An 11,967-nucleotide genomic window follows, 5' to 3' on the forward strand; every position below is an offset into this window, starting at 1 on the left:
ATATTTTAATAATGTGGACATTGTGTATGTATTCACGTTATAGCCAATAGTATGTGGACATCCCTCCTAATTAATTCAGGTGTTTAGGCCACACCTATAGCTAGCAGGTATATAAAATTAATTATATAAAATGAATTATATCTCTTACCTTGTGGCAACAGATTGGGGAAGGTTCTTTTTTTCCGTAAAGAGTACGTAGAGTACGTTCAATGACCTGTTTCAACCAAAATAAACATCTTTGGGATGGATTATAATGACATTTGCAAGCCAGGCCTTTTCATCCAATATCAGTACCTGACCTCACAGATACCCATTTGCCTGAATGAGGCACACTCCAAAATCTTGTGAAAAGTTTTTCTGACAGGGCTGATATAACCTCAAAGCCAAAATCTACAATGTAGCATTTACACTACAACACTAATCACCATCCTAGACAGATGAGAAATGCCTATACACTTATTGTGTTTGCCAGTAAAATCCATTTCAAGAAAAGATGTGGTTTGTTAATTTACTTAAATCTTTATTTAATGGACAAAAGTAGAAAAAAGGATTTACAATGTTTTAATGATTAACTTTATTCTATTTTGTAATTGTGAACACATTTAGAATTGGATGCCTGAAACACACTGCAAAAAATTGAGACAGAGGCAAAGTTTATGAAAGTTATTAAAGTTACAGTGTTCCAAATTAAGCAGTTGATCATTGAGCATAAAAGGAGGATCTGCTAAAGTCATGTATACATGCAATGATGGGTTTTTCCAAAACATGTTCAGTGTGTTGGGTGTTTTTAGTTGTTGAATTTAAAACCTGTTGGCTAACACTAAAAATGTGTGCATGTGTGTACAAATCTACAAACTTTTTTTTAGGACAGTAGTAAATGTCATTCATCTAAAATTGGTAATTTTAGCAAGCTGAATGGCACATTGATGATTAATAGCAATTTAGCAAAAAAAAAAATGAATTGACAAAACGTGTTTCTTGTCATTATCTAACACTCCTCAAAACATTTAGGTATTAATAAGTGCAGAAACTAATATTTCTACAAACCTCCCTATGAAGGTTTTTACACCTAAAACTATATTACTTTAACCCCATATCTATTTTAATTAACATATTGTAATAAATGTTACATTTTTAATTGTCCATGATTTTTTTAAGAAGGACCTTTAAAAAGTGTATCCTTTTATTTTAAATAAATGGACTTTTATTCTTACTAAAAAGATTCTCATATAATCAGCTGAGTGACCACAACTATCCTGATAGCATGTTGTCTATGCACAAAAACAGGTTTCTCCTTACTTTGTTAGTAAATATACATTTAATCAGTTCTGTGGTCAGTTATGGTCTTTTATCCCATATGGATCATTTCATATTTGTCTTTTAGACTGCTGTCTTCATCGTCGTCGTCATCCTCGTCTTCCTCCGCGTTCTGCTGGGCTTTATCTGGGTCGGAGTGGTGCAGCTCAATTAGGAGGAAGTACACTACAGCACCTGTGATGCCCCCTATCAAGGGTGCAGCCACTGGGATCCACCACCAATAATCTGCAGTGCTGGAAACAAGCATCATTTAGGTTATTAAAGTACTTGGTTTACCAGACTTGTTATCATTTGAAAGTCTTGATTTTGTGTAGCTAAGAAGAAGCTCCCATCTTTCTAACGTTTTGTGTTTTACATCATAACTATGTACGTAAATAGGGACTTAGTTTATTCGCTGATGGTCAACAGTGCCACCTAGTGGTCAACTGATGGATATTATTTATTTAAAAAAAAAAAAAAAAAAAAAAAAATGTAATTAAGTCAGATAAGTACTATTTTTATCTTATTTTTTGTCTCATATTTGTCTACTTCAACACTCTCAAGATTACTAAAAAATTATGCCAATGTGATTAATTTATGCTTTTACTGTTGGCTGTTTTTAATTTTTGTTACTGTCTATAAAATGTTTTACATGCTATCTCCATGCACATTGGTCTCCTTTCACCTCTCAGAAACACACAGAAGGTAGATTGGCTGCTTTTTGTTGCCCCTAGGTGTGGGCAAATGTGAGTGTATTGTCCTGAGATAGGTTAGCAACCTGTTTAGGGTGTATTTCTGCCATGTGTGCTTAGTAGGCATGTGATGAATTACATGCTGTGATTATAACAACATAATGCAAAGCATGTTGTGAGTGTAAAGCTATAACAATTTGTTTGCAATACAAACGAAATAGAGTATTACCTGAACACCTCCATCCCCCAACCAGCCATTGCAGTGAAGAGTCTGGGCCCCAGATCCCTGGCAGGGTTCAGAGGGTACCCACAGTTCATGCCCATGGACACACTGATGCCCAGAATTATCAATCCTACAGCCAGAGGCTCCATTCCTTTGGGAGCTCCTATATTCTTGTCATCAGTTATGGCCAGGATGCACAGCACAAGCATAGCAGTTCCAATAACCTGCATCAGAGAGGGACATTCATACATTAGTCTATTTATTATTAATAATAGATTGCTCTGAAATATTTAGTAACATATTCAGCACGGTGGCTCGGTGGGTAACTCTGTTGTCTGAGTCCTGGGTTTGAGAAGACTGTGTCTTCTGTCTTTGGGTTTGACAAGCTGAATCTTAAAAAAATTAAATCTAACAGAGAAAATAGTCCATTACTGGGATGACTGGGGTCCTGTACTATCTTCCTGGCCCTTGACCAGCACAGTTTTCTTATATATGGACTGCAGGTCAGTATGATGCACTCAGCTGAACGCACCACTCTCTGGAAAGCCTGCCTATCCTGCTTGGTGCTGTTTCCGAACCAGGCAGGTTTTTTTGAGAGGACTATCTACAGCTAATCTTGTACATTAAAGGTTAAATTAGTTTCACACTATTTTCAGCTAAACAATCCCAAAGACATTTTTCATCAGCTCTTTTTACCCTCTTTATCAAGGGTGTCAGTACGTCTGGAACTGGCACAGACGTGAAATTTTTACCAAATTTTTGACTGGTCGATTTACCACAGTTACATGAGGGTTTTTTTTAAGCTAAGAACAGGCAGATGTAGGTCGCTGAAATCTAAAACAGTTTATTGGTCATATTCTTAAAATGAAGAAGCCAATTAATTCACATTGTCCAAAATATAAAGAACAGAACATGTTTACTCAGGAATAGTGTGAGGTTGAACTAAATAGGTAATAATAGCTGTATTGATAGAACAAACAAAAAGTGGAATTTAATTAAGGTATATATTTTTTTTTATATATTTTTTTATGTTGTCAAGAATGGTCAAAGGGCTTTTGTATGTAAAACCATTCCTATGTATGGCTTTACCCACTGAAAAAAAGTTAGCTAAGTCACCTGGTCCATAAATCCTCCAAGTATTGAAAGATGCCTTCCAGGGTAAGAGGCAAAAATATGTGCGGTAGCATTAATGCCCGTCACTGACAGTATTCCACTGGTAAACTCCATAAACGCATCTGTAGAAAAGACATTCAATACAAGTTCTATGATTTCTGCAAAAGTTCTTTGTGCTTGGTCAAAATATCTATACAGCAACAGAACTTCACATATCTTAGAGACCACCACACAAGAAAAAAAGCCCCTGCTCCAAAATCTGCACCTTAAAGCTCAACTTAAATTTGTTGCTAAACCCATGGAGAGAGTAAAGGGCTGTGACAGTGTAAGACTTGCTTGACTGTGAAAAGCGTCCAGTTCCATCAGCTTAGCATTTATGACAGACCTGATTTGAGGTGGTGTCTTGGCCTCATTGTTTGGGTTAACTGCCTAAACTGGCCAAGAGACCACCGTTTCATGTATCTTTAAAAGGTGCAGTCAAACAGGTCATATTTATATGTGCACATGTATAAGTCACCAATCAGTATTAAGGAATTAGCATGTCACGTCATTAGTTAAATGACATTATCAAACTTTTTACACTAACATATTATTATTTATCTAGGTTGCTGTATGTATATTTTCGACCTAGCATTGTTATAGAAAAGCCCAAAAAACAGTGTATTTGGTGCTGTGAGAATATTATTACATGTGTGATATTCAACCTGTATGCCTTTTGGACTTGCATGATCAAATTATTTGTAATAATAATGACACTAAATCTGTGAATAGGTAAGTCGTTGAATACCAGCACTTTTAAAGCCAATCAAATGTTCTTTTTGCTATTTTGTGCTATACAAAAAGAACTACTCATATACTGTATAAGCTTTTCTATCCACACTCACCGTAATACAGCCCAAAAACTCCTGCAGCTCCAGCAAATGCTCCCAGGAACTGCGCAAGGACATAAATGGGAAATTTCCAAATCTTCAATTTACCCAGAATGACCATGGCCAGAGAAACTGCTGGGTTTAGATGACCTCCTAAAATGCATTCAGAGAAAACAACAAATGATTACAAAAATACAAATTCAATCACATACTACACCGATTGTCCTGACTAGTTCACAATTGTTATTAAATAAAAATTATCTTAGGTGTAACAATTATGGTAAACAAACTTATTTTTTCAATTTATTCATCAGTGTTAACCACCCCATCCTGATCTGGAGCCTATACCCAGAAACATCTGGAGTATGGTAGGAATTCACCTTGGACAGGGTGACATCCAATCACAAAGGGTATTATGAACTTAGTGATTCACCCACTTAAGCCTATTGGCTATTTAGAGCCAATTCTTTTTTTTTTTGTCATGTTTTTGAAAGGCAAAAAAAACTTTCAAACAAAAATAGCTGAAGGAAATCTACACAGACAGGAGAAATATGATAACATTTCTTGCAAAAGGGAACATGTGGGCAAAGATTAAAGGTCCATAAGACCATGGTGCTTTGCAACATCCCGACTATTTGTTTTGCCACCATACCTCCACTGAGTAATACATACTAGCAACAGTCACTTAATTCCTTTGACTTATTATAGCACCTGCAAAGCACTATATAATTATTCTTCATACATCTTCTTCCAGACATTTGTCACTGCAAGCAGAATACCTCATAGTCTCTGTAGCCTAACTGCCATTATAAAAACACAATGACTTTACACATACAGTGTATCACAAAAGTGAGTACACCCCTCACATTTCTGCAAATATTTAAGTATATCTTTTCATGGGACAACACTGACAAAATGACACTTTGACACAATGAAAAGTAGTCTGTGTGCAGCTTATATAACAGTGTAAATTTATTTTTCCCTCAAAATAACTCAATATACAGCCATTAATGTCTAAACCACCGGCAACAAAAGTGAGTACACCCCTTAGTGAAAGTTCCTGAAGTGTCAATATTTTGTGTGGCCACCATTATTTCCCAGAACTGCCTTAACTCTCCTGGGCATGGAGTTTACCAGAGCTTCACAGGTTGCCACTGGAATGCTTTTCCACTCCTCCATGACGACATCACGGAGCTGGCGGATATTCGAGACTTTGCGCTCCTCCACCTTCCGCTTGAGGATGCCCCAAAGATGTTCTATTGGGTTTAGGTCGGGAGACATGCTTGGCCAGTCCATCACCTTTACCCTCAGCCTCTTCAATAAAGCAGTGGTCGTCTTAGAGGTGTGTTTGGGGTCATTATCATGCTGGAACACTGCCCTGTGACCCAGTTTCCGGAGGGAGGGGATCATGCTCTGCTTCAGTATTTCACAGTACATATTGGAGTTCATGTGTCCCTCAATGAAATGTAACTCCCCAACACCTGCTGCACTCATGCAGCCCCAGACCATGGCATTCCCACCACCATGCTTGACTGTAGGCATGACACACTTATCTTTGTACTCCTCACCTGATTGCCGCCACACATGCTTGAGACCATCTGAACCAAACAAATTAATCTTGGTCTCATCAGACCATAGGACATGGTTCCAGTAATCCATGTCCTTTGTTGACATGTCTTCAGCAAACTGTTTGCGGGCTTTCTTGTGTAGAGACTTCAGAAGAGGCTTCCTTCTGGGGTGACAGCCATGCAGACCAATTTGATGTAGTGTGCGGCGTATGGTCTGAGCACTGACAGGCTGACCCCCCACCTTTTCAATCTCTGCAGCAATGCTGACAGCACTCCTGCGCCTATCTTTCAAAGACAGCAGTTGGATGTGACGCTGAGCACGTGCACATTCTTTGGACGACCAACGCGAGGTCTGTTCTGAGTGGACCCTGCTCTTTTAAAACGCTGGATGATCTTGGCCACTGTGCTGCAGCTCAGTTTCAGGGTGTTGGCAATCTTCTTGTAGCCTTGGCCATCTTCATGTAGCGCAACAATTCGTCTTTTAAGATCCTCAGAGAGTTCTTTGCCATGAGGTGCCATGTTGGAACTTTCAGTGACCAGTATGAGAGAGTGTGAGAGCTGTACTACTAAATTGAACACACCTGCTCCCTATGCACACCTGAGACCTAGTAACACTAACAAATCACATGACATTTTGGAGGGAAAATGACAAGCAGTGCTCAATTTGGACATTTAGGGGTGTAGTCTCTTAGGGGTGTACTCACTTTTGTTGCCGGTGGTTTAGACATTAATGGCTGTATATTGAGTTATTTTGAGGGAAGAATAAATTTACACTGTTATATAAGCTGCACACAGACTACTTTTCATTGTGTCAAAGTGTCATTTTGTCAGTGTTGTACCATGAAAAGATATACTTAAATATCTGCAGAAATGTGAGGGGTGTACTCACTTTTGTGATACACTGTACATACTTGCATTCACACAATCACATATCTCACCAAAATTGTTAAACCCCCCAAATATACATATCTGCATTTACACAATTAGATATATCACCAAAGGTATTTACACCTAATACATACAGTACATACGTACACTCACACAATCACATCTCTCACCAAGTGTTCAACCCCCAACATATACATGCTTACATTCACACAATTATCTCACCAAGTATTCATACTTTGTGTAAATAGGTAGGTGTATTTGTGAGCATGTGTTGCCTTGTGATGAACTTTGTAGGGTGTATTGCTGCCATGAGAATAATGTTTCTGGATGTTTTTGGACCCACTGCAACCCAAACCAGAATAAAGCACTAAGTAAAAAAATGAATAAACAAAAGTAAGTCAGATGTGACTGGTTTTTATTTTTACTGAACAATCTACATTTAATCATTCATAATGACAATGTGGAAAAATGTTTTTGAAAATTACATAAATAAATACATTTGTACTTGTTGGCAGCAATTACAGCTGCAAATCTTCTTGGATATGTTGCTACAAGCTTTGCACACTAAGTTTTGAGCAGTTTATCCCATTTTCTGACAGATCATCTTCAACTCCATCAGAATGAATGGTAAGACTGTGTGAACTGTCATCTGATATTAAGAAGGGTTTAAGTCTGGGCCGGGCCACTCAAGGACAATCAGAAACTTGCCACCACGCCACTCCCATGTTGTTCTGTGTGTACGCTTTGAGTCATTAAAAGGTAAACTATCACACCAGCCAATTATATATGAGTTATAAAGTTCTGCAGTGAACGTTGTCTGTTCAAAAGGTTCCCCTTCTCTTCACAGAACTTTTAAAGCTCTTTTAGAATGATCACTGGGTTTTGTCTTACCTTCCTGACCAAATCTCTTCTTTCCCAGGTGCTTAATTTGGCCAGAGGTCTAGCCTTAGCAAAGTTTAAAGTACCCCAAGTTTCTTCTATTTAAAATGACTAAGGTCACTGTGGTCCTGGGAACACCCAAAACCATAAATTTTGTTTTATATTCTTGCTTTGGTCTATGCCTTGCAACAGTTTGATCATAGAGATCTACAGACAGTTGGACTTGATTGGACTTTGTCCTGACAATACAGTGTAAATTGTGAGCTCTTACAGACCCAGGCATGTGCCTTTTTAAAGAATAAGTAATCAATTTAAATTGCAACTGGCAGACTCAAACTGAGTTGTAGACTTATTTCAAGTATAGCCAAAGCCAACAAGATGCACCTGACCACAATTTCCCAAGGCAAATGGTCTAATTACAACAAGGGGTCTGAATGGGTTATTAAGTGTAGATAATGAGTAAACATAGCAATCAAATCTACAACACAAAAATCAGTCATTAAAGAGAAATAATTATTTTATTATTTTTTTTAAATCCTGTTTATGAGGCGCTCTGGAGTCAACAGAGCCATCAACCTAGCTAGGTGTCCACACAAACAAAAGCGGCCAAAGATTGGACATGCCAAAAGGGGCATGTGGTTATCCGTCTCTCCTTGGTCAGATCGGGGGTTGCGCAAGTAGCAGCAAATTCATAATCGAGAATTGAAAATGATATTTTCCCCCAGAAATACTTGATCTAATTTAAAAAAAAAAACATACTTTCACACTGTATCACAAGAAAAACAACCAATAGCATTGAAATAATTCATCCATCATCATTGCTATCTGTTTCAGTCTAGAGATACAAAACTTATTATTATTATTTACAATTTAAACCAGTACAATTTGTGCTATTTGATTAATACGACATTTACAGAGGCAATAATGTATCTACAGTAATGTTTCAGCATATTATATGGTAGAAGTTTTTTACTTTAGATTTTTGTAGCAGCAATTTGTGCTGAATTCACAATAACACTAGCCATTAGATGTGATTTCTAACAGCAGCTGATATCCATTAGGATTGCAAACTAGAGCTACTGCACAAGCTGTGAGTGTGTTCAAATCAATGCAGTGTTTGTAGGTAGTTGCCTCAGGATATGAGTGACCTAGTAGACCCCACAAACAGAAAATAATTGGCTAGAGCAGAAGAATGTTTGTCTATTTAGTATATACAGTGTATCACAAAAGTGAGTACACCCCTCACATTTCTGCAAATATTTTATTATATCTTTTCATGGGACAACACTATAGAACTAAAACTTGGATATAACTTAGAGTAGTCAGTGTACAACTTGTATAGCAGTGTAGATTTACTGTCTTCTGAAAATAACTCAACACACAGCCATTAATGTCTAAATGGCTGGCAACATAAGTGAGTACACCCCACAGTGAACATGTCCAAATTGTGCCCAAAGTGTCAATATTTTGTGTGACCACCATTATTATCCAGCACTGCCTTAACCCTCCTGGGCATGGAATTCACCAGAGCTGCACAGGTTGCTACTGGAATCCTCTTCCACTCCTCCATGATGACATCACGGAGCTGGTGGATGTTAGACACCTTGAACTCCTCCACCTTCCACTTGAGGATGCGCCACAGGTGCTCAATTGGGTTTAGTCCATCACCTTTACCTTCAGCTTCCTCAGCAAGGCAGTTGTCATCTTAGAGGTTGTGTTTGGGGTCGTTATCGTGTTGGAAAACTGCCATGAGGCCCAGTTTTCGAAGGGAGGGGATCATGCTCTGTTTCAGAATGTCACAGTACATGTTGGAATTCATGTTTCCCTCAATGAACTGCAGCTCCCCAGTGCCAGCAACACTCATGCAGCCCAAGACTATGATGCTACCACCACCATGCTTGACTGTAGGCAAGATACAGTTGTCTTGGTACTTCTCACCAGGGCGCCGCCACACATGCTGGACACCATCTGAGCCAAACAAGTTTATCTTGGTCTCGTCAGACCACAGGGCATTCCAGTAATCCATGTTCTTGGACTGCTTGTCTTCAGCAAACTGTTTGCGGGCTTTCTTGTGCGTCAGCTTCCTTCTGGGATGACGACCATGCAGACCGAGTTGATGCAGTGTGCGGCGTATGGTCTGAGCACTGACAGGCTGAGCTCCCACGTCTTCAACCTCTGCAGTAATGCTGGCAGCACTCATGTGTCTATCTTTTAAAGCCAACCTCTGGATATGACGCCGAACACGTGGACTCAACTTCTTTGGTCGACCCTGGCGAAGCCTGTTCCGAGTGGAACCTGTCCTGGAAAACCGCTGTATGACCTTGGCCACCATGCTGTAGCTCAGTTTCAGGGTGTTAGCAATCTTCTTATAGCCCAGGCCATCTTTGTGGAGAGCAACAATTCTATTTCTCACATCCTCAGAGAGTTCTTTGCCATGAGGTGCCATGTTGTATATCCAGTGGCCAGTATGAGAGAATTGTACCCAAAACACCAAATTTAACAGCCCTGCTCCCCATTTACACCTGGGACCTTGACACATGACACCAGGGAGGGACAACGACACATTTGGGCACAATTTGGACATGTTCACTGTGGGGTGTACTCACTTATGTTGCCAGCCATTTAGACATTAATGGCTGTGTGTTGAATTATTTTCAGAAGACAGTAAATCTACACTGCTATACAAGTTGTACACTGACTACTCTAAGTTATATCCAAGTTTCATGTCTATAGTGTTGTCCCATGAAAAGATATAATGAAATATTTGCAGAAATGTGAGGGGTGTACTCACTTTTGTGATACACTGTACAACTGAAACAAAACATAGGAAGCTAAGAAATAAGACATGCCATAATTTGTGTAATTATAAAAAATCATCCTAAATAAATTAAGAGGGAATGAAAGCATTTACCAGTAAAATATTATGCGTAAAAGACATTTGTCCTACAATATAATACACACATCTTTTTCAGTCTCCAGCATATTTAATAGTGGGTAAGTGAAAAAATGTCCAGAATTAACTGTCTGTGCCATAATTCCAAAGTAGTTTGATGAGAAATGATGTGTGCCTAGAACAGTATTTAAAGGGGGCTCAGAATATCAGAACCTGATTAAGGTGATAAAAATGTCAGACCTATTGTCAGCCCCTAAATTATAGACACTCTTGCTAAATATATGCAAAAAATAAATAATAAATATAGACTACTTATATGTTATAAAGTACAAGTCGGTTGATAATTATTTAACATTAAATTTAAAATAAGGCCTATTTTTTATCTTATTACACATGTAAGCAACTAAATGCTTTGAACTTTAAATAAAACTGGTGTTTCAGACTTAAAACTTTTGGCTAGAAACAGTCAAGTGGGTTTGGTATAAAAAGAAGGATAATTTCACAGAAATGAATCTAACCTCTACTGGTAAATCATCAGATATCATCAGATATATGGTAAATCTGGTAAATTTGTGATGTGCTTACCTGAAACCCCTCCAGCTACATATACACCCATCATAAGTCCAGTGGTAAAGCCAAGGTGGATGGTGAGAGGCTCACCCAGGGTATTTCTGCTCAGAACAGTCTGAGCTACAGAGCCACAGCCAAACAGCTGGCACAAGAAAAAGTCCAGAAAAATTGTTGGAACATGTACATGCACAAACATAAAGTGCATTGTTATTAAATTAGTTTAAATACATAATAAATAAATGTAAAATACTATCAATATATTTCATTCAGTATTTTTTCTGATTTACCATTGACTTTTATTCGAGTACAGAGTACAAACTCCTTCTCGGGTAATTAAATCTGATAATACAAATGATTTGTTGAACCTGATGTTTTGATGCAAATCACCAGTTTGTACTGGATTCTGATCACACAAGTCTTCAGACACAAGCTGAACCCGAACCTTATTAAGTTACATAATAAAACTAAAATTATAAAATAAAAAGAAAAGTACTTACCACCAGCACAAATGTCCCAAGAAATTCTGCCAAGAACTCTTTAAAAATGTCATGTTTAATACTGCAGTGATGCTTCATGGTTATTGTAGAATATAGAAACACACAACTCTCAAATATTAAACACACACTGTCAGAATAGGACAGCACTCAACCACACTGAACTGCCCCCAACAGACTAACATGGCAGAGCAAGCCTAGCATGGACCATTGATCTGTGATAATTGCCTCATTGCATTGCATTCTGAATTGTATTTTAATGGGACAGCATCCAAACCCAAAGCATTTTTCTGGATTTCTCTGTCCAAAGATGTGTACTTATAACAGCTCAAAACTCATAAACAACTCAAACACTAAGGGTTATACAGCATTTAATATATTAACATCTATGAATTAATAATACAACTGTTTAATGTAAATCAACTGACAGTTTTCCTATATACATAGCCCCAAGACCTACTGTTTCCAAAACTATAATTTAT

The 11,967-nt window shown here is 38.1% G+C and overlaps 1 protein-coding gene across 1 annotated transcript; it reads right to left on the reverse strand.

Moving 5' to 3' along the window:
* Window positions 1-1,326: 1,326 nt before the first annotated feature.
* Window positions 1,327-11,566, reverse strand: aqp9a (aquaporin 9a). Its single transcript, XM_063003021.1, has 6 exons — window positions 11,489-11,566; window positions 11,007-11,133; window positions 4,209-4,346; window positions 3,328-3,446; window positions 2,218-2,435; window positions 1,327-1,550 (listed from the first exon to the last, which is right to left on the reverse strand). The coding sequence occupies exons 1-6, from the start codon at window positions 11,564-11,566 to the stop codon at window positions 1,349-1,351; spliced, it is 882 nt and encodes a 293-aa protein (XP_062859091.1). The 3' UTR covers window positions 1,327-1,348.
* Window positions 11,567-11,967: the final 401 nt, after the last annotated feature.

Source organism: Trichomycterus rosablanca, chromosome 1 (genome assembly GCF_030014385.1).
Source record: "Trichomycterus rosablanca isolate fTriRos1 chromosome 1, fTriRos1.hap1, whole genome shotgun sequence".
Classification (NCBI taxonomy): Eukaryota; Metazoa; Chordata; class Actinopteri; order Siluriformes; family Trichomycteridae; genus Trichomycterus; species Trichomycterus rosablanca.